The sequence below is a fragment of the Seriola lalandi genome, unplaced genomic scaffold (genome assembly GCF_002814215.2).
Source record: "Seriola lalandi dorsalis isolate HSWRI2012SDOR001 ecotype SW California unplaced genomic scaffold, Sedor1 jcf7180002054616, whole genome shotgun sequence".
NCBI lineage: Eukaryota > Metazoa > Chordata > Actinopteri > Carangiformes > Carangidae > Seriola > Seriola lalandi.
In genome coordinates this window covers 224685-247230 of record NW_019525169.1, presented here as the reverse complement: position 1 = coordinate 247230, position 22546 = coordinate 224685, and the positions used below count along the sequence as shown (strand labels likewise).

At 38.9% G+C, this 22546-nt stretch overlaps 4 protein-coding genes, 1 long non-coding RNA gene and 1 other non-coding gene across 7 annotated transcripts in view; 3 read left to right on the top strand and 3 right to left on the bottom strand.

The window, feature by feature from the left end:
- The first annotated feature begins 3870 nt into the window (after nt 1-3870).
- LOC147818349 (uncharacterized) lies at nt 3871-9774 on the top strand. Its single transcript, XR_015438046.1, has 3 exons — nt 3871-4608; nt 5113-5222; nt 8515-9774. It is a non-coding gene; the product is annotated as an uncharacterized LOC147818349 (long non-coding RNA).
- Nucleotides 5683-10458, bottom strand: gimapl (GTPase, IMAP family member like). Of its 2 annotated transcripts, XM_023420100.2 has the most exons (3): nt 10321-10458; nt 8849-9631; nt 5683-8371 (listed from the first exon to the last, which is right to left on the bottom strand). In XM_023420100.2, the coding sequence occupies exons 1-3, from the start codon at nt 10349-10351 to the stop codon at nt 8367-8369; spliced, it is 819 nt and encodes a 272-aa protein (XP_023275868.1). In that variant the 5' UTR covers nt 10352-10458; the 3' UTR covers nt 5683-8366. The 2 variants fall into 2 exon arrangements, with proteins under 2 accessions (XP_023275868.1, XP_023275867.1); XM_023420099.2 differs by lacking the exon at nt 5683-8371 and having other exon boundaries at nt 8841-9631.
- Nucleotides 10459-10760: 302 nt separating this feature from the next.
- chmp4c (charged multivesicular body protein 4C) lies at nt 10761-13276 on the bottom strand. The gene is made up of 5 exons (XM_023420027.2): nt 12926-13276; nt 12177-12354; nt 11910-12018; nt 11584-11710; nt 10761-11268 (listed from the first exon to the last, which is right to left on the bottom strand). The coding sequence occupies exons 1-5, from the start codon at nt 13146-13148 to the stop codon at nt 11207-11209; spliced, it is 699 nt and encodes a 232-aa protein (XP_023275795.1). The 5' UTR covers nt 13149-13276; the 3' UTR covers nt 10761-11206.
- A 408-nt stretch (nt 13277-13684) lies between these two features.
- On the top strand, nt 13685-17477 carry zfand1 (zinc finger, AN1-type domain 1). The gene is made up of 8 exons (XM_023420029.2): nt 13685-13798; nt 14324-14366; nt 15269-15308; nt 15443-15570; nt 15716-15807; nt 15996-16114; nt 16267-16422; nt 17242-17477. Exons 1-8 carry the CDS (start codon nt 13744-13746, stop codon nt 17416-17418), a joined length of 810 nt encoding a protein of 269 aa, XP_023275797.1. The 5' UTR covers nt 13685-13743; the 3' UTR covers nt 17419-17477.
- A 158-nt stretch (nt 17478-17635) lies between these two features.
- On the bottom strand, nt 17636-17708 carry trnar-ccg (transfer RNA arginine (anticodon CCG)). Its single transcript has one exon. It is a non-coding gene; the product is annotated as a tRNA-Arg (tRNA).
- A 737-nt stretch (nt 17709-18445) lies between these two features.
- maf1b (MAF1 homolog, negative regulator of RNA polymerase III b) overlaps nt 18446-22546 on the top strand; it is a 6994-nt gene continuing 2893 nt past the window's right edge. The window contains exons 1-2 of the mRNA XM_023420023.2: nt 18446-19010; nt 19872-19960. Coding sequence (XP_023275791.1) covers nt 19878-19960 — 83 coding nt within the window. The 5' untranslated portion in view covers nt 18446-19010; nt 19872-19877. The remainder of the gene's footprint in view (nt 19011-19871; nt 19961-22546) is intronic.

The window sequence follows — 22546 nt, the reverse complement described above, 5'->3', positions numbered from 1 at the left end:
CCCCCCCTCCGACCACCACCCCACACCTCCTGTGCCAGCCCTCCTCCCTCCTGCTCCACGGGGACTTCTCACCAGGGACCTCCAGGATCTGCTGATCATCGGAGGAGCTCAGTGTACACAATGACTTGTTAAAGACTGTCGTACCGGCCCATTGAGTGCTAGATGAGACTGGATGCAGCGGCCGCCATTATGGGGAAGTGAGAAAACCCTGAAAAACGATCCCAGACAAACGCATTGTTCAGCTCCTGTTGGACAGGAACTGACCTGTCGGGGACAGAGGGAGGGGACAGCATTGACGTCATCGACTCAGTCACCATTGGTTAAGAGTTTGTACGGCTGCTGTCATGTTGCCATGGAGGGATTGTACAGCCTGACTGCCTAGACCGCTACTGGTGTGTCTGAGGGGGGAGCAGGGTGAATTATACAATATATATTTTCAGAAACAATACAGAGTATGTGAACAGAGATTTCCACTTAATTGTCGGTGGGGTTATACAGTATAGGCCTTTGTATATCCATCAGGTTTTTTTTTTTTCTTCTTTTCTTCTTTTCTTTCAGTGTGTTGTTTTTCACAGGGGTTGGCACATGTATCTGTATAGACCGTCGGTATTGCTTTTCAATACAATAGCAGGCTTCATTGACTTTTCCACAGCCCGCTCTGCACAGAGAGGCTGCGGCTGTGCGACATGACGCGAGCTGAACTCCTGTCACTGCGATCGATCACACCTCGGAGTACAGCTCTGACCATTCAGCGTTTTGTTGAATTATTATTTGGCTGGTTTCATTTTCTGAAAATGAAGTGTGATGTTTTTCTTTTTTTTTCCTGTTCACTGAGAATATATCAGTGTTTTTGTGTTTAGTTTTTTGAGTGGGTGATGGGCACACTCTATCTTTCTCTCTATCTTGATTGGTTCTTTGATTGATTCCTTACGTCATCGATACCATTTTATTTGTTTTTTTATTTTTGCTTTATTTTATTTTCTTCATTACTGCCGTGCCATTTTGTCCCTGACTAGGGTTTGCACTTTTTTTTTTTCTCCATGCACATTTTTTTTTCTTTCTCATTTGACATGTGGTACTAATGCAAAATTGCAAGACAGGCGCTTGTGAGTGTGAATATATTTTCTAAAGTGTAAGTGATTCCTGTGCGTGTGTGTGTGTGAATGTGTGTGTGTGTGTGAATGCAGAAGAGAGCAGTTTACAGTGGTGACTGGATATCCACCTGCTTTATGGGTGCATATGTTTGAGCTGGCTCTGCACAGTTGATTCTTATTGATTTGAATCTGAGGTATCTGGATACAGTTTGTGTGAGCAAGAAAACACACTGGTCTAGTTGGAGTTTTTTTCTTGATTTTACCGTGTGGTTTCCTTTTCCAACAACTATGATTGACTCATCCGTATTAACACATAAATGTATATACCGAGGCCAAAACATTTGCAGATTCAGGTAACTCATGGCAAACATTTTTAGTATAGCAGTAATAGTACTGAAAAACTTTATTTTTTATGAGTGGCCTTTTTTTCTGTACTTTTTTACTTAAATGTGAATACTGTTCCAGTCATTGCTGTCACCGATCAAAACACAAGGCTTCTGACTGAGCAAATTCAAACACTCATTTCTACTGTTGATTATTATTTCCTGACAAAATCATGTTTTTACACCAATGATTGTAGACGCATTTTTTACAGACACTATCAGTTTCCTGGAATTCTACTGAAAAGTTAAACGTGCAATATTACACCCGTTCAGTTTGACACTGAAAAAGCACCTAGATCCTTTTTTTTTTTTTTCTAATTCACACCTTGTCACCATCACATTGAGACCAAAGACTAATCAGCATCTGAGTGCGATATATTTACCTCAGACTCCCCACAGCCTCCACACCTCAGTACTCAGCACACCACCGTACAGAACAGACCAGTTAGTGGAGTGTGTAGTGGTTTGCTGGTTAACTTATAGTGGTGCCATTTATGATGTCGTTTCTCTAAACCCCGCCCCCAAACAGCGATTGTCCAATCATAACTTTGGAGCGGATCATTAGTTAAATACTGTAACACAACCTGTTGAATCTTTAAAAGATAATTAACCTGCAATGTTTGAAAAAAGGTTGTTTGAGACTCCAACCATCCAGATGAAGAATTATTCTGTCTGCTGAATTATGATTAAAAAAAAGAGTCTGGTTAGAAGAGTCTTTTAATATTCTGAAAATACTGTCTAACTAAACCGAATCTAACCCGAACATATGCTAATACACAAGATGTACAAACTGGGGTTAATGTTTCCCAAGAGTTACGTTCCCCAGACCGGTTGGTTAATCAGTCGTCCTCCTAAAAGTCGTTTCTCTTATGTTAAAAGTGAAATAGTTTAGAAATCTCATGTATCAATCTGAATGAGAGCATTTAATCCTCTAAATACACTCTCATTAACACAACAGCTATAACCTACACACCCCAAAGATAAAGTACAAACACCAAATTAGGGACTCACTGGCTGTTTTAATGCCTCACACACACCCTCCTTCATAACGCCCCTGAGGTCTGATGTGGTCTCATTGGTACCAACCCCATTTTTAAACCCCACTTCATGAGTCCTCCTAACTTCCTTCCACGATTGTGTTTTAAAGGCAAACAGGAGAGAACAGGGAGGTTTAGTTTAACGCGCCAGTGGCGTCTTCATGCCTACAGATGTTTGTTGTTTTTTTTGTTTGTTTTTTTTTTTTAAATATATATTGTTAGATCTATCCCTGTGGAGAAAAGCTCTTTGCAATTGCTTGGGACATCTGCTTGTTGCACACTGCCACCTGAAACTGCAAGTGTTTTTATAACCACTCTCCAAACGCAGTCAGAGAAAGTGGCTGACGGTCGGATTCTTCTGCAAAAGCTGAAAATGCTCTGAGCATATAAACAGGAGGTTTGTCCGGCAGCCAAACCTTCACTTGCTTCACTGGACTTGACTAATTGCTTTCACTCCCACTTTCTTAACATGTTGTTTGAGATGATGATGATGATGATGATGATGATGATGATGATGATGAAGCAGCATGGTGGTGTTGTTGGGATGGGTAACTGCTGTGTGCTGTTCTTTATTCTCTGACTTATGAATTGGATTGGATGGCGGTAGCCAGAGCTCAATGTAAAGAAACGAGACGTGGACTTTTCTTTCAGCTGTGACCTTGTTTTTATGTTATCATGACACTCCATAGCACACAATAAGACTCAAAATCACACAGTATCATGGCTGTCTGTAATTTCTGTAACTACTGTTGTTTTGATTACATTTGAAATAATAAACAATGTTATTAAAAACACTCACACTTGTGTACAACAGCTTATGTGTTTGAGTGCAGTTTAAATTTTATTTTAGTGTTGGTTTGTCTGAGCAAATTTCTTACAAATAACCACTTTCATTGCTCCATTAATCAGTATTCATGTATGCATTCAAAACACAAATACAATAGAGAATCAATGAGCAGCTGGGAAACTGACATACTAATGCATTATTCTGGTTTAAATGTCGCCATAATTAATTTAAGAATGCATGACAAAATATTTAAATAGGATCATGGGACTGATTCATTTGGAAGAGAGTTTGACTGACAGTGAGCTGAACTTTTCCTGTCAGTGCTCATTCTGCTTGTCAGTCACATTCACGTAGCCCTTTTCTGTTTAAACAAACAAACAAACAAACATGATTTTCTGCACTACATCATCTGTAACTGTGCTGAGAGAGAGCGTGACAGTGGAAAAACTGCTGTCTGGTTTACATGAAATCCTTGGATCAGGTAGATAGTGGAACCGCCTGCCTGCAGATCCAGGAGATAGAGCGCCACAGCACTATAGAGAGAAAGCTGAGTAAACAAGACAGCAAAGAGAGGGATGGAGCAGAGCTCAGCAAGCTGGGAGCTCAGAAGGCATGAAGGAGGTATGAGGAAGGAGGGGAGATTATTGAACGAGCCAGGCTTTCAGAGTTTGTCAGAGAGGACTAGACAAGACTGGTTCAGTTGAATGAAGGACAAGAGGAGGATTTAACTTCCGTAATGTTTGGCACTGGATATAGCTGAAGGGTAGAGTCAGGGAGTAATGAAGTGTGCTGCATAAACACAACAACTGCACATTTTGCCTATAAACTATGATAAGTGGGTGTTAATGGTTGGACACCAAGCTATTACATTCCCCAAATCAAGTTAATGAATCTATTGTGGGCAAGGTCATACCATCGCTGTGAATCATGCTGCCGCTGTTGTAAACACGTCCATCATCTGCGTGACCTGGCGTCTTACTGCCATCTTGTGGTCAAACTACAGAAAGTTACTACTGAAGGTACTTCCTGGAGGATTCTCTGTAGCCCCAATTTACAGATGACCCCTAAACGTCTCACACGCAGATCACCCCACTCCGACACACACACAGCTACCTGGGACCAGTGATGGGGATAAATGTGAGTCTGGGAGGTGAAATAAAACATTTTTTTTTACCCGTTTTTGAGACGTGCGATTGAGTAGAGATGACAGCAATCCCAGGAAAGACGCTTGATGTGGCTGTTGACAGAGGAATTATCATCTAATGAACCCAGCTGGGCGTTTCTTCTCAATTAAGTGGATTCCACCGGTGAGTTAGCTTCTCAAAGTTAGCTAATTTGCATTAACACTTCATTGCTACAGAGTGCAATTGTGTGTCAATGTATTTTGAGAAACCTGATAAGCAAAACCAGTCATGATATAATGTTTTAAGTGATGCAAAACAGTTTATGGTTGTTATGAGCTGTTTAGCTGCACACCTCTGTCGGCTAATCGCATTAGCCTAAAAGCTACGTATGTGTTTGGCTGTTGAACTAGCTCTAGTGAAGCACTGGGTTAATTGTGTGTATTTGAACTGTGAATTGTGGTTAAAGTAAATGTGTTGTGCTGTAAAAAAAAATAATAATAAAAAAAATAAAGTTAAAGGCAACTGAAACTGAGTTACAGAAAAAGTGACTATTAAGTTCAGAACTGTTATAGTTATCGTAAACGTTGTGTTCATTCTGTTATTATGGACAGTGAAATAAGAAAAATAGGACAATATGATAACTGCTCTGCACATTTGTGTGTATACTGTTTTTGTTATTTTTTTTAGGGAGAATTCAGTGTGTGACGACGTGGAGCTGCTCCATCTGCTGCCGCATCGTGGCTGCTGCTTGTGGACGCCTTCACTGACGTGTGGACGTTGAGTGGATCCAACGCGCGGTAGGAATCAAGTCAGAGGGAACTTGACTCAGGAGGATTAATTTACTTATTTGCACTTTTTTTTCTGAGAGCTCAGATTTTTTTTGTGGGTGCAAAAGATTGAGAAAACCCTTAAAGAGCCCCACTCAACTCTAAAAAACTCAAAAGTCATTTAAACTTGATAACTTTGCAAGGAATGCTCAAAAATCAAAGATGCAAAGACTATGAATTTGGGTTTAATAGATGTAAATTTTACTTCTCTTACACCTATTACCAGGGCAGTATTTTAGAGTAGAGTATTTTCTTTATTCAAGTTTTATTTAATTTTTTTTCAATTAATGTATTTCCTTGGTTGCATATACTAGATTTTTATTTCTATGGTAAGTTTGAGTGGAAAACGGTTAAGAAAAACTGAAGTTTAAGTTGAAGGGATGTGTACAAAAGAGAAAATTATACTAAAGGAATAGGCCCCAGACGTACACTAGATCAAAATATGCATTTATTTGAACAGAAAAATACTAAACAATGCAGCACTCGCTAAATTGAAGCCATTCATTTTTTTTATCACAAGCAAATCTGAACAGTGTCGGACAATAAGACACACAACGGGTGCAGCAAAAGCCCAGAGAGGATCCTGGGCTTCGTTCATTAATTTCTTAAGAGTAACTTGATTCACATGCTGGACTCAGAACCACAAGAGATCAAACAAGGTCGACCCATGAGGAAAAAGGACTTTTAAAGTAACTAATTCACCATTACAAACACAGCTACAAAGGAGTTTATATTAAGTTGCATGACTCAGAGCAGTTTGTCAGCGTGCAATATACATGTCTGCCATATCCAGACATTGTTACTGGTGAATCCTGTTCTTTATTAATCTTATTCTTTTTTTGCTGATTGGCTGACCTCTTGTATACAGAATGAGCTGCATCTTTAGCAGTGTTTGTAATTGTGTTTATTCAGAGTGTTTATATCAACTCCCTAGATCTAAAATAAAATATCCATAATGAGTGTACAATAGGTCAATCGCTTTCCTGTCTAATGTTTCTGTATTAAATGTCAGCACTCATGTCAGTATTTACCCACACTGGGTGGAACAGTCCTATATATAAACATACAACATTGGATTTGCTTTACTCTGTAATGAATAAAAAAATACATTCACGCAGAACACTAATGGCTGCTTTCAGAAACGGATCTATACTATCTACAGCATTCCTTTGATAAAAAAAAAGAGTTAAGTCAGTTGTAAATCCTGGCTCTCTCCTGACCTGCTGGTTTTCAAACTGACCATCCTGGTGATTGCATTCACTAGATGTGCCAGTGGGGAAAAAAGTCCAGATTCGATTGTTGGAGTGAAAACCAGAAAGATCTAGATCCTGAGAGCCAAGTCTTAGAGCTGATCTGTGACATTTACAAAGAACAACAGATTGAAGGCAAAGATTTCCAACCAGTCCCTCTTTTAGTACCTGATTTACACCCAGGTTAGCTAAAACTAAAACTAGCAGGACTCTGAGTCTGAACTAGGTATGCTGGCATTTATACTGGTAACCACAGGGAACTGATCTGTGATTGTGGGATATGCAAGGCAAGGATTCAATACTATTCGCACCTGTTTATGCTTTGTGCAGCCGGGCCACTCCTATAAGGGCCCCATATACAGTACACAGACACACGAGTGACACAAGAGGCAGGACTGGAGTGATCCAACTGGGCCACACAACCATAGTTAACTACAGTATGTAACCATCTACTGTGCTTTTCCTTAAACTGGGTCCTCCAATGGTGGCATACCACTGCTTCATTAAAGTGGTGGCTGAGGTTAGGAATCAGTCCCAGTAAGGCTCACAAAGGAGGCCTACATAAAACCGCTATATACCTCCTCATGCAATGTTGGAGTTTCTGTCCAGAGCAGCTGACTCTACCCTGTCAGGAAGAGCCACCATCTCTTTGGAAAAGGTGCTAAATTTGGCATAGCTGGCTGCCAACAAATGCCATAAATGTTGCTTTAGCCCTGTGGAATATTATACATTTTGACCCCGCTCTCATGCTTATTTACTATGTATACATGAGGACCTGATGGTGCCCAATATCCAATGATGGCATAACAAAGAGTTTTACTTACTACTTACAAAACCAATTTTCACTAAAATTCTCATTTTTCTACATACAAAAACTTGAAGGTGCCCTGTGGAGTTTAGTAAACAAACAAAAGTTATGTTTACCCTATGTATCCTTGAGGTCTAACAAAACCTGTTAAGTGCATTTCAAACAACAAACATTGCCCCGTAGCATGACTAGTGGTCACAAACTCCACAGGGCACCTTTAAGCTTTCAGAATCATTTGAAAGATTGTGATAAACACATAGAAATTCCACACAAAGACGCTTTAACATATTTACTATGTAGAACCTTGGATTGGGTTTAAGAGTCACACCACTCAGATCTGTCACTATCTCTAACAACCCCAGGTTCTCTGAGAGTAACTCACCGGCCAACCCCGTGGAAGTGGCAGCCGGTAAAACCGCTGCTTTAAAGCAACAGACAAAAATCAATAACTGCTCAAGTGCTTTACAACTGTACACTGAGAGTGTAATAAACATCGCAGCATGAGAAAAGCATTTACAGTTTGGTCACAACAAATGGGAATCGTTATAAAAGCAATTCCCTCAACAGTCATCAGCAGATTATTATAGAAACAATTTAGTAGTGCAATTCTGCCATTGGTATCCGCCATGACTAAGGAGTGTATAGACTGGGTTTAAAATTGATGGCGGTTGCCTGCTGTATGTAACAGCTTGTGCTTCCTTGTTTTAGACTAAATAAAATCCATCCCATCACACAGTCTTAAAGACGCCACACTAACAAATAAAATATTGTATGTTAAAACCGGGGAGTATAAATCTTTGAACAGCAAGAGAGAAGGGCATTTAAGTTGAAAAGGCCTCCCAGATCATCAGTGAAAAGATACTATATAATAAAGAAAGCACACACAGTCACATGTCTGATTAAAAAAATAAATAAAATAAATGGTTTGTACATTGAGTAACATTTCGGTTGATTACCCTTTTTTGTCTCGTCAAATATGCAGCGCGGCCATCAGCACGGCAAGGCAGAGGCTCCGTTAGTCGTGGTTTAGACGGTCCATCAGTCAAGAGTGTCTGGTTAATCTAAAATTGGACACAGTGCATTATTAACAGGGCTCCATTTTATATATAAACAAGCTTGATCTACATGCATTTAGCTAAAATACTGTCATATCACTGTTATTGAAGTGGTGTTAGAAAGGGAGGAATAATGTTTTGTTTTCTAGGTTTGTCTTTCTTGGGTTGCTATGGAGACCAGAGGAGGAAACGACCAGCTGACTGTGTAAAGGTGCAGAACAGAAATGTAAGAAAAGGTGTTGAGATACTGCAATCTGAATTTCATGCATACCAGCCTGGCACAAAGCGGTAATGTTAAGGAAGGTTAACAAATGCATCTACTTAAAAGGCCCCATGAAATTACATATAATTACTTTCCTTGAAACAGCTATACTCAATATTTTTATAACAACAATGGATTGTCTTTAACAGAAATGTCCTAAAAGAAACTCCTAACATTTGAAACTTTACTTTCTCTTGAGCCATGATAGACACATCACTCACTGGAAAGTGGATCCACCTCCATGGCTTTGGACAGACCCAGTCCAGAGTTCTGTTTGGGGCGTGCCCCCAGATCGCGCCCCACTCCACCTGTGTTTTGGTTCTCATCCAGACTTTTCTTCTTCTCTTTCTCCACCTCCTCTGGGTTGTAGTAGCCCCCTTCCTCTGCCACCATCTTCTCCACCCTCTCCATCAAACGTCCTACCTGGGGATGCTCCCCAAATATGCAGTTATTTATGACGAAGTACCTTCGCTTACACTTTTCCAACACCCACTGCAGCTCCTTGCCCTCCCTACGGATGTACCTCTCAATTGAAATTGTCCGCAACACCTCCGCCCAGGTGAAAACCACAATCGTATGCATCCACACACCTTCCCCAAAGAGGCTCACATGCTCCTCGATGCGTGCACGGTCCACCTCTGTGAACATGCCAACAGGGATGACCAGCAGGAAGGCATGCGGACCTGGAGTGGAAAGAGAAGCTCCTCTCACTAACTCCTGTTTATAAGAGGGTGGTGTATCCTGGGCGGAGAACCACCCTGGAGTGTCCACCACAGTCACCTGCCGCCCCTGCACCTCAGTCTGCCTCTTCACGCAGAACTCAGCTGCTCGCTCCAGGCGGAATTCCTCTCGGCCTATGATAGTGTTGCCCGTCAGGCTCTTCCCGGGCCACCTCCAACCCAGCACCACCAGTCGAACTTCAGGCAGGCGGTTGACTGCTTGGGCTGCAGCTGCTGTCTTTTTAGCCTCCTCTTCTGTCCCAGAGGCATCTCCGGCTGTGGTCACTGAGTTGAAAAGAGTCAGTGTTGGGATGGGATGTAGTAGAATGCAAAAACGTTTTAACAAGCATTTCTTTTACCAACTTTCCCAAATTAAACTTTTGTCCACGGTTTACCTTAGCTTCCCAATAAAAAGTAGTGGAAAGTAACCAAGTACATCTACTCAAGTACTGAAGTTAAGTACAATTTTTACATACTCTTACAGGAGTAGTTTCCTTTTCTGCTCTTTGGCTCTATAGGCAAATGTACTTTTTACTCCATTATGTGTATTAAATATCTTATAGTTACTTAACAGATTAAGATGACTAAATAAATTCGTCCAATTAATTGTGATATATAAATATAGGTTGAGATAAGACTGTATTCATCCCAGGGAAAAATATACAAGCTACTCGGCAGTGTAAGTAAGTAACCATCTTGCGATAAAAAAGAAAAAGTAAAAAGTCGTAATACTTAGTTAATAACGATGTAATATTAACCTAAATGTACACAACGTTTTTTAACATCCTCCCACATTAGTTGCTACGTGTGAAACGTGTCACCGTCCGGTTTAGAGGGTAATGTTTAGCCTGGAAACTGTCTGCTAACTTAGCGCTAATTTTTGTAGCCACAGAAACTGGCCATACTTATTTGACAACTACAATCTTTTTGTTTTTACAAACAGTTGTAGAAAGATAATAATGTTACTGGCTTACCTCCTGTCTGGTGTGGTCTGTTCGCTTCCATTCTGTGTTTTAGTCCAGATCTTCGTCTGTTTCAGGTGTTATTTTGTCTTTAGGTGGCTAGTTCCTCGGACCAGGACTTCCCCTTGTAGAAGTCGCAAGCTAACTGGTGTGTAAAGATGTTATCTTCCTGCCACGCATCTTTCAAAATAAAACCATGGCAAACCGGATGTAATATAACTACACTGCAGTAGCAAAGTAAAAGTTTAAAGCTCAAAACGAATATGGCAATATTTAGCACAATAACACGTGTTTTTAAAATCACAATATTACAGGGACTTATAGAGTCCATCCTAAAAAATATCTATACCACTCATAATGAACTGCAGTGGTCCTTCAACTCTTCAACTGGTAGTGCAGCCACATCATACAGCAGATAAATACACAAAGATAATAGCAGATATCATGCAAGATTATTAGGGGAATTATTTTATTGTGGAACATTGAAAGGCAGTATATTTACAGTGTTAATGCAAGGTCTATGTTTATTTACAGGGGTCCAACATAGAAGGCTCAATGTGTTAAAGACACCACAGTCCTCTTCATGTCTTCATTAGGCTTATATAAGCAGTAGACTCTGAGGTTGGCTATGAATGGCACATGAAAAGAAACAGAAGTAGTGAAGAAAAGAAAAGCAGATTTAAAATTACAGTTTGTTGATTCCTTCACTTAAAATTTTTTATTTCTTGATAAATATAACCTGCAAAGTAGCTATAAGGTTGTCGATTGTTTTTAAAAATAATAATGTACTTCATTTTCCCTAAAAAAAAAACCTCAAAATATCTTTACAAAAAAAAAAAAAAACTTCATATCATATCTCTCTGTCACTTTCTGTGACTATAACGGTGCCTTTATGTACTTAAGTTGCCCATGATGCCAGCATACGCATGTCGTCATCATCTTCAACCCTTTTCTTGGTTGCTGTAAAAAGAAATAAACAGTTAACAATTAAAGCTAATAAAGTATAATGGAACATTCATCAGGGATTAATTTGTTTTATTTAATCATTTTCAACAAAAACTAATAATATAAAGCTATTCGTAACAGATAAATGACTCGTACAATTCAACATCTGTGTCAGCCACATGCTTGTAGTTTTGGGAAAGATTAATTTGTCAAAATCAAGAATGTATTGTTCAGATGAAATTGTGAAAGTGCCATGTGAATTTTCAAATATGTACAGTAGTGGTTAAAAACTTTATTTACTGTTGTAGGCCTGTGCTATGTTGTACTTACTTGCGCGCTGACTGGGCCGTGCTGTAGGCAGTTTGGAGCTGGGTACGCTGGGTAGTCCGCCCATACTCTTCATGCTCTCCTCAAGCTCCTCCTGTTCCAGCTCCGCCAGCTCTGCCAGCAGCTCATCCTAAGAAAACACATAAGGTAAACAACACACAGAGTTTTGTCAGATGCATTTTTGGAGAGCAAGAAATGGATAAGCAAGCTACACACAGAAAGTACCACACATATCTTAAAATATATGTCACAAAAATGACAAAAAAAAAAAAAGGAGAGAGTGTGCCATAAAAGTTGATTTTGACAGAGGAGATAGAAGAGGTATCAACCTCATCAAATGTCTCGCCGAAAGGTCTGGAAATGGCCTCACTGATCTCTTGAGCCACATCCTGTTGCTCTGTGATATCCTGCATCAGATCATCTATTTTGTCAACGTCCCTGAAAAAGAGAAGAGAGATATACATGTCTTAAAATTGGTGCACGGTTGGGTCCCCTATCAAAAAGATACAAGTACTGCCATGTACCAGTTTTAGACATTTCAGGTAAATTACTACAAAGAAATTGCAGTTTTATTGGTTATACCAGCAGGTTCTTACATGTTCTCATGGACTTGCTTCATGGCCTTGGCAGCAAAGCCCATATTCTTCAGGACTTCTGTGTTGGTGTGCGAGTTCTCTAGAGCTTCTCTCTGAAACTCGATGGTGGAGAGAGTGCCATCAATCTGAGTGAGCTGCTGCTCCAAGCGCTTCTTCCTCTTCAGGGCCTGCAGAGCAGCTGATACAGAGAGATTACAGAAGTCACTCGTGTGCAACTCTTTCTGATAATTTCTCACCTTTCACTCTGATTGAGAAGCGTTAGGAGTTAAACTGAAAAGAGACAGGGTTCCTCCCATTACATAACAATGGTTATTATTAGTCTGAGGTGATTCACCTGAGCAATGCAGCAGCTCAAGGTTTCATATGAGAAAACACTGAGTTTCTTTAACAACTACAAAAACGTTTAGCATTAATACTAATCAATTCTTTGGTTTCTTTTCTGTCATCTCACCTGTTACAAACCCATTTGTACAAACCCATTATGCTTGCTGCTGCTTCTGCTCACGGGAAGACAACATCACAACAAAACAATCACTGTAGGCCAATAATCCCAAAGAGGAGCGTATATCAAACCTCTTTAACCACCTCCTTTCATACCTGTAAAGAGTTTTAGTTTGATATTTGCCTTAAAAAGACGATAATATTAACTTTTTAAGCACAAACTTAAAGAGCCTGTTGGCCTATTTTCTGATTGTATTGGCTCGGGAAAACAGGTGCACCCGTTTTTTCTGACGAGCACAGAAACATACCCCTCTTGTTTTTTGTGCCATTCTTCTTGGCTATCATTAGTTCTTGTTCTATCCTCTTCTCCAGGTAATCTTGTTTCTTCGTCAGCATTTCCTCTGTTTCCCGCAGTTTGTGGATGGCCTCCTGAGGGGAAGGTCCTCCACGCGACCGGTGGTGTTTGGACCTCGAAGAACTCGATGAACTCGAGCTGGAACTCCCCTTGAATAATTTCGCGATTTTGCTCATTTTTGCGGCCTTTGGATTAAACTGCTCAGGTACCTAAAACTCTGACGACCCACTCCAGTGTTTCTACAGATAGGTATGTTGTTAGCAGACTTTCCTGTTCGACGGCTTAGTGTTTTCAATTCAAATCAGCCAGTGAACGAACCTTTCACCACACCTTTCACCTATGCCTTTCACCAATACCTGAGTGACGTATTGTCACCTGACGCTCTGCCTCCCCTTCCACCCTGAAACTTCTTTCCTCCGTTCACTAAGTTTAACAGTGATTACAAAAACAACTTATTATTAGTCCTTTGATGAATTATGACTTATATTGTTATAGATGTAACCTTAAAGCGAATGAAGAAAAGAATACTAAAAGTAAAACGAATTAAAAAATATATATATATTATACATATATATATGTATTATATATATATATATATAAATTATATAAATGTGCAGTGTATTAAGTCGAAGTCTATTGCAGACATAAAATATAGTTTCTCGTAGTGAAACTTTATATATTCTATAAATTTAAAAAGAAACAGTCTCAGTCACGTGATTAGCCTCTTGGGGTCAAAGTTCGTGTTGACATCCGCAGAGTCACAGCTAACTAATGGCTGAATTCGATATTGGGAAACATTGTCAGATCGATTCCTGCAATATTAAAGGTCTGTTTCAACTTCACCTGAGTTGTAATAAGTAAACACGTTGAAGTGTGACATTACTCCGCCGTCATTTGTTAATAATAAAACACAGCCAGCGTCTGTTTAGCATGGTTAGCCTGTCAGCTAGCTTGGTTAGCTAACCGCTGACTATCATCTTTGTCTGACACCACTGTTCAGTTTATGGTCACATCTGCATGTTCGCATCTTCTCTAAAACGTCAGACACTAATCGTGAGAAAATTCAGTCTGGTTTATGGCTTAGGCAGCCCGTTAACTAGGCTGTTAATGTACGTTTGTTTTCTAAAAGAGAGAGTGCAGTTACATTGGTGACTAGTTTCAGTAGGCAGTCTCACTGCAGGGGATGTAGAAACTTCAATATCTACTTAGGTCTGTAATAATTACGTCTCATACCTCAGTTCATTATCGTGAACCCCGTAATAAACAGTGTGACAGGTATGCAGTTTGTTGTTGAATTAAACCTACTATGAAACTCAGTTGGTTGAGCTTGTTCTCTCCATCCTTCTTACAGATTTCCTTCCATTTGTCTGTGATTCCTGCAGTGGCGTTTTCTGGTGAGATATGAAGCGATTTCAGAATTAGAGATGTCCAGACCTTTAACTCCAACTAATTGAGTAGTTAAAACTACTGTGCTAAATACTCAATGTGAAAGTATTGCTATTATAATTTTTTGACTGATACATCCTCCCTTCATGAAGTTTATAATTGAAACTTTTTATTGAAACTGTTTTATAGAGGTGTTGATATCAACTGTATGATGAGTTTGGATGATGTTATTTGTGTTGCTATCGAACTGTATCATTGCCTACCCTCATTGATATAAATGCAGTTGACAAAATAATTGAAACACCAGTCTGTATAATCCAATACAATGAAATAGCACCACGAACTGCAGCCTCCAAAACACCATACGATTGAATCACCACCTCTAAAACAGTTCTACAAAATCTGAATATTCTAACCTCAATGAAGAGAGGATTTATTTCAGGAGTGTTGTATTCAACTGCATCAGTTTCAGCTAGGTGTCACTAATGAACTGCCAAACAGAATCTAGTGTGAGCTTCTAATTTTTGAGACTTAGCTGTTTTTCTTTGTCTTATATGAAAGTAAATTGAATTTCTTTGGGTTTGATTAAACAAAACAGGACATTTGTCACCTTGGGATTATTATTATTATTATCTGACATTTTATTGATTAAACAATTGATAAAAAAAATAATTGGCAAACTGAGTTTGAAAAGAAATAGGAAACGGCATACAACAATATTAGATGCCACAATTTTGTTCTGAAATACAGTGGAGGTAAAGTATAAATTGAATAAAATACCAAATAATAAAAAACTGTCTCATAACTGAACTTAAGTGCTGTAAATTGAGTTCAGTGACTAAATGTACTTTTTTTATCTTAGACATTCCAGGTATGTTCGCTATGTCATGCATCTTTTTGTCTCTTACAGCCTTGAGCACAGAAGCAGAGAGGCCCACTCATGTCCTGAGGTAGGCTGTACTGTGGATGAAGTGTTTAATGTTCTTCTTTGATAAGATTGGGACAAATACATTGTTCTTCTTCCCTGCCACTAAGATACTAGCTGTGTTGTCTTTGTACGTAATTTCCTCTGACCTGTTTTTAGGAGCCAGTGAAAAGGGAACCAAGGACTGCTGGTGGCAGTACAAGTTATTCATGCTCATTTGAAGACTGCAAGGGGAAAGAGTTGTTGCCAGTAATATGTCCGCAGTGTGAAAAACATTTCTGTTTGGTGTAAGTTTGCAGTTTTTTTTTCCCTCTCTGAAACAATATAATTAATCCTCACATGGACTTTGGTTCCTGTGCTGATTTGGACTTGATAGAGATGGACTCAAAATGAAGGAGTTATTGTTCTAATTTTTTTGTTCTTGACTTATAGCCATCGACATCAAGATGATCACAAGTGTGAGAAGTTGGAGGTCCAAAAGCCTCGTATGGCAGCCACTAAAGAGCTGGTGCAAAAAATAGTGGGTAAGTTACAGTGTAGAACAGGTATCTTGACAATATGGCTTTTTCTTATGTTATTCCTTTTTTGTCCACATGGGATCAGTATTAAACAAAATGCTGGCATCTTTGTCATAGCTAATGCACATCTGTTTGTATTACTTCACCTCTGTACATTAGGATTATGTTTGTATCACTCTATTGTGTCTACTCAGAGTCAAAGCATGGATCCAAAAGTAAAGGACGTAGAGGAGCAAAGAACAGTGCAACTGCAGCTAAGGTAGCGTTAATGAAACTGAAACTGCATGCTGCAGGAGACAAGGGACTGCCACAGGTAAAATCCTAGCTATTATGTATTTAATTCCCAAAAAGAGCTTTATATATTGACATAATAAATTTGCATATTATCCTCAGTGTGCCTCTGTGTATGATTCTGTTTATTATTTTGTCCAGCTGACTACTTCCTCTCCTTTTTTGGCTTTCCAGACAGAGAGAACCTATTTTCAGGTTTATCTCCCTAAAGAATCTAAAGACTCCAGCCAACCCATGTTCTTCTGCTCCAAATGGAGTGTGGGAAAAGTGGTGGATTATGCAGCCTCTCTAGCTAGCCTCAAGAACAACAATAATGTACTGTCAGCTAAGGTAAAAACTAGTATGAATAGAGTTACTGATAATCACAACACATCAACATTTTATTAACACATTTACAACTACAGATAAGTGACTGATCAGTTTCCCCCACCTCTCACATTACTTTCTTCTTCAACTACCTTGTCTTCTTCATGACTCCCACTAAAAACAAAAAAAATAAAGTAAGGTAAAAATACTTCACTGTCAACAGTGAAGTGAACAGTGAAATTTCTATGCATATATCAACCCTGTTTGCACACATGAAATGCAAATGAGGACCTTCCTGCCCACAGCATGTGACAACAGCAAGAAAGGACTCTGTTCACAGGAAGTTGGGTTAAGCTGTTAAATGTTTTGCATTTCAATGTTTTTTTTGTTTTTTTTAAGTTTTTTTTCCACAGTATGTTAACTTAGTGAAGCTTTTCCTCTTTAACACAAAACCAGTAATTTGATTTTCTCCCCCTATTGTCCCATTCTCTGGTAAAAACTGTTTATATTTAGGTAGTAATTTGTTTGAATAAATGAATTCAGAGAAGCCTAGCTAAATACTTTTTGGAAGGATTCATATATAATATTTTGCTGTTGAATATCCACAAACAAATCTTGAAATTCTCTTTCATTTTTTATCACGCTATGATTACACATATTTATTCAAAGTTTATACCATAAAGAACAAAAAAAAAATAAAAAATCCAGATAATTTTCTCCTAATATTCAGAAAGGACTTCTATATTACATTTTTCCTGAATATTCTAAATATAGATGATGAAATTATAATACAGTATAAAAGCAGTCTATGTCTTGACAGCATGTCTCCCTCTGTGTTTGCAGAAGTTGCGGTTATGTCATCCTCAGACAGGTGAGGCTTTGCGGATGGATGACACCCTGTTCTCCCTGCTGGCTCACCCTGAAACTCCCCTTTACAATGGGGGTAATGTAATCCTGGAGTACCTGGATAATGAGAGCATAGGTCTGGGGGATGTTTCTGACTATATCACAAAGACCTGACAAACCAATAGATTTCTATATAAAATATGTTTTTATTTCAATAAAATTTTCTTTTGAAATATTTAACTTTGGTTCTTCATTTCATTAGAGAATTTTTATGGTAAAGAGAATAATGCAGCATATTAATTCACTTCGCAGTATATGCTCATCAGATCTGTCTTATCTCCCTGCTGTGAATTAAATCTGCATTATAAACGTTAATGATCTTTTTGATGCACGACCCAGGTGGGACTTGAACCCACAATCCCCAGCTCCGGAGGCTGATGCCTTATCCATTAGGCCACTGGGCCGTTGAATTAAATTAATAGTGGCTTTTATTTTATTTTTATTTACAGAAAGTAGGGGACCTGGGGCAATGTTTTGTTTTTTTTTTGTTTTTTTTTTTTTACAATATTGGTTTACAAGTTAATAGCACAACATTTTTCACCCGGACCCTTAAATTTTGTTTTGTTTTATTGCATCATCGTGATATTGCTACGTGCTTGAGGGAATGATATGTCTTTATCTCTAATTAAATTAATCAGCACATTTCCTATGATTTAGTGCAGTGCAGTGTTTCACAGAAGACATGCATTCAGAAGACGTAGAAGGCAAAAATAACAGGTGAAACTTCAAAACGAAAACTAAATCTAGAAAACTGAGAGGAAAATGACAAAATTGGATTGTATAAAAATTAAAAAGAGCCATAACAAGAAAAATGGCCGTTAGATGTTTGTATATCAAAAACAGTATGTTTGAAGGTTTCAAGTGAGTGTTCTAGAGGCTAAGCATTTAAGAGATGAAGAGTGAACACAGAGAAATAAAACACAACCAAAATTATACACAGTATGAGTTTCTCCTTTTTGGGGCTCTGGTTGAAGACATTTTAACACAGCTCCAGCCTGGGGCCAGACCGAGCAAGTTTAAACCAATCCCTTTGCTCCTGCTTTATATGGACAGGTCAAAGAACCAATCGCAAGAGAGCGTTGATTTAAAAGTGGGCGTGTACGTAAGAAAACATATATAATTGAAAAGGGGTTGGGCTTCTCAGCACAGTAGAGTCCGTTGTTTTGATGAGAATAGATGCCTTATTGAGGTGACCGATGATTTGAGAAAAACTTGACCTGTTTTGATTTATCATTAGGCTAGGTGACTTGTTAGTTGCCACTTTTCTGATCGAGTTGCTTAGAAAAAGGCGACTTGATCTAGCTAATACAAATTGTTTTGTAAAATCAGGTCGAAAGGGATGCCGCTGCAGACAGACTCCGACGGACGCAAACAGTCTCTGGATTTAATCTCATCGCATTTAATCGGGAAGAGCAGCTTTTCTATAAATTTAAAAGGCCTCAGAATAACTCCCTCTCGACCGAGTGCTTTTGTAAGATGTTTAAGCTCAAGTGCGAATTAATAGCTCAGCTGTGAAGTGAAGACAGGAGCGTTAATAACCAGCAAGCTAACCGCTAATTTAGCTAACGTTAGCTAGTCAAAGATAAAGCGCGGATCGTTAAGCTTTTACGTCGCCGAGTGACTGCCTGGGATAAGAAGACGAGTGTCTACAGTCTGCGGATTGACTTCTGAACCTGTTATTTTCTGTCTGCTGAAAATACTGCTCGGTAAGTAAATAGTGGTATAACATCGACGAACAGAAACAGGAAGCCGATTTGTCAACTTGTGTTGAACAGGGTGGGGGAGGGGCGGTGGTTTACAGAAAGGAAATTGTGTTTTTTATCATTATCTTAAAATGGGCCCTCATGGGGCGCTGTAACCCCACCTTACTAATTATTTGTATATAGACAACAGTTGATATGATTTCTGTACTGACTTTATAAACAGTGGTGGAGGAGCTGTTCAGATCCTCTACCCACTTAAAAATACTAATACCACAATGTAGAAATGTAGAATTATTGAAGATAAATCGAAATAACTAAAAGAATTAACTCCTCACGTTTGAGAAGCTAGAACTATGAATTGCTTAACATTTTTGCTTTAATAAAAATACTGAAATGATTGTCAGAGTAGTTAATATATTTTTTACTCAACTGATCATTTCAGCTGTGCTTTTGGGCTGTTTACAGACAACATCATATTTCCTTGTTTTCTATGCACAAAGTGCATATGTATTAATATGTGAAGTGACTAGTAAAATAATTGTTGACTAAAAAGTACAACATTGCCCTCGGGGTATTCGTTTCAGACTATTTTATACTCCCACTTCACAACATTAGTACTTCAGATTTATATTTGGGCAAATCACTTGAGTAAATGTACGTACATACATTCTACCATTGTTTTATTGGTTTGTCATAACAGTTGTTTGTTTAACACATTTAAATTCTAAATTGACACAGTAGCCGTTGCCTTGGCACCGTTTCAAGTTGTTTATAAAAAATAAAATAAGGGACTAAAAGTTTGCTTATTCTCCTAATGGAACTGTTGTCGAACACCATCTTTATGTTGTGTTTTTTGTTTTTCAGACAGCAATGAAACTGTTGGAAAACTCCAGCTTTGAAGCTCTCAGCTCCCGACTGTGTGTTGAAACAGGAGAGTCTCGCATCCTTGGCAGGTAAGGGGTCATTTAGTCTTAGCTTGTTTTACAACATGAACCACTGTACACTCCCTTGTAATAATTATTCAGTTTTACAGGGGTAAAAAGTAATTGTTATACCAGGAAATTGGAGAGATGATTGTCAGGAAAGATCACTTCTCAGGCAAAAATGCCAAATACCTGAACGTTCCTGTTTCTCAAATGTACAGGGTGCATATCCTTGTATTGAAATACTGTAGATTAATATTTGTGGACATCAACTAGGTCTGTTGTGAAACGTTTAGATCGATTTTAAATAAACGACAGATTCATGAATAATGGAAATAGTCATTAGATGCAGCCCTAAAGGAAGGAGGGGAGTCTTTTTGGATCTATTGTTTTCCAAAGGTCTGCTGTACTCAAACACTGCACAAACTCCAACTTTTAGTTCATATACACAACACAGCCCCCATTTGCCCTGGAGTGAAACATGTTCACCTCTTGATGGGTGTTTGAGTGAGCAGCTTTACTGTTTCTATTTCAGCAGTGCAGACTTAGTTGCTCAACAGGAACATCAACACAACAGTGAAATCTCAGACTCACTTATGTTTACATCAAAATAAGACCCACTGGAGTGGTGTGAACAGCTTCCAACTTTTCCAAAAAGTTTTCCTTATACAGGAAAGGTTTTCTCTGGTATGATGTCATGAGACAAAGTCGGAGAGTATGAGAGGTGTGGCTGGTTCAGAGATCTCAGAATCGGCTCATAAACAGGGGTAGTAGAGCAAACAAGTACCTGCACGTTATGCAATATCATGATAACAGACTGCTGAACTGAAAGCCTACTTTCGGGACCTATGCTGAAAGTTGATAATTGACCCAGGAAACTGTAAAACATTACAATTTTTTTTTTTGTAGGTTATGTAAGGCCTTGAGCGGGGCCTGCCGTTACAGTGACAGTGTGGTTACATAAAGGGCAGTGGGTTGTGGAGTTATGCAGCCCAGTCTGAGAGCAGTGTTTGGAACGTGGGTGGTGAAACTGAGCTTCTGTGCTGTTGTGACCTAGAGTGACGCACATCTTGGTGTCCTCTCTCGCACTACTCTGTGGCTATTTTGGAGGTTGTTGTGAAGTGTGTTGTTGGAGCATATGTACATGCACACACAAACACATATATTAATACAACATAATAGTTGAGTGCTGCTGGAGCTGCCAAGTCTGCTGGTGTTTAGGCTGCTTAGTGGATTAGCGTGGCAGCCCATCAAAGCAGCAGGACCTGCAAGCTGCAGGCTTTAACTAAAATTGTACCTTCCAGATGGTTCATGTTATTTTCCACAGATGAAATTCTGATTTAACCACACAGAAATTCAATTAAACAACATAAAATAGTGATCAGCTTTATTTGTATTGGACTTAAAAAAAAAAACTGAGACATAGAATACATAAAACTAAGTAAAAGATTGCAGCTAGTGCTCGGTGCAAAGGTTGTTTGTTTAGTGCAAAAACAGCAGTACGCCAAGTTAATGGTTAATACAATAAACACAAATATGGAAGATGGTTGCAGTTGGAGTTGTGTACAGAAGGTAACAGTTGTGTAGGAGCTATTTTTAATCACATTTTAGTGTGCATAATCTTAACTCTGCTACGGTGTCAGTTCTCTCACAAGTGTTTTGTCGGCAGGTCAGCTGTGTTGTGGATGGAAAACCAGGGCAGTTATTTCCACCATGGTATTCTCTGCCACCCCATGTCCCTATAATTAGGCTGGCAAGGCCAGAGAGGGTCTTAGTAGTCTATCTAAAGCTGCACAACCTTTGCTCTTACATAACCCCTGGGTGAGTAGGTGGGGGCAAAATAAACAACTGGACCCCAGTGTGCTTCACTTGCATATCTGTATACAAAGCTGTCTGACCCAGAAACATGAAGGAGCACGCAGCAGATTTTAGCACCGACTTGTTCTTGACACATGTTTGTGCAGATATGGTTCCCAGTGGAAAGACACGGCCTGCCTTGTCAAACAAAGATATGGGTTATAGTCTTGTTTATTGTAATAAGTCTTTTTATACCAGATCTGATGTTCATATTTTCCCAAAGCCAGCTGCATCAATATAGTAAATTGAATATTTTTGACATTTGGACTGTTGATTATACCAAACTAGACATTGTACCTGTTGTGCACAGACCTTCTTTTTTTTTGTTTGTTTTCTTATGCTTTGTTTGTTTGATCATTTTTCCCCTAGGGGAAATTCAATAGGTGTAACCTAATGTATATTTAGTGCCTTGGGTAGTATTTATTTATTTTATATTATTTATTTTTATTTGAGAGGATTGAAATGGTTTCTACATTCAGAAATGAATCGGGCTTCACATGGTTGATTAAACAACCATTAAAATACCCTCAGGTACCCCTAATGTGTTGTGTAATAGTGTGTTTAAGCCTAGTGGATTATTGAAGTAGTCTTAAGGGATTCGGCCAACAGCTGGACTCTTCCATTATGTTTATAAAACACACACACACACACATTCATATCACACATGAATATGTATCACTTACAAAATGCAACTTAATTTCTGCCCCACAGGATCGAGAGCTACTCCTGCAAGATGGCAGGAGACGATAAACACATGTT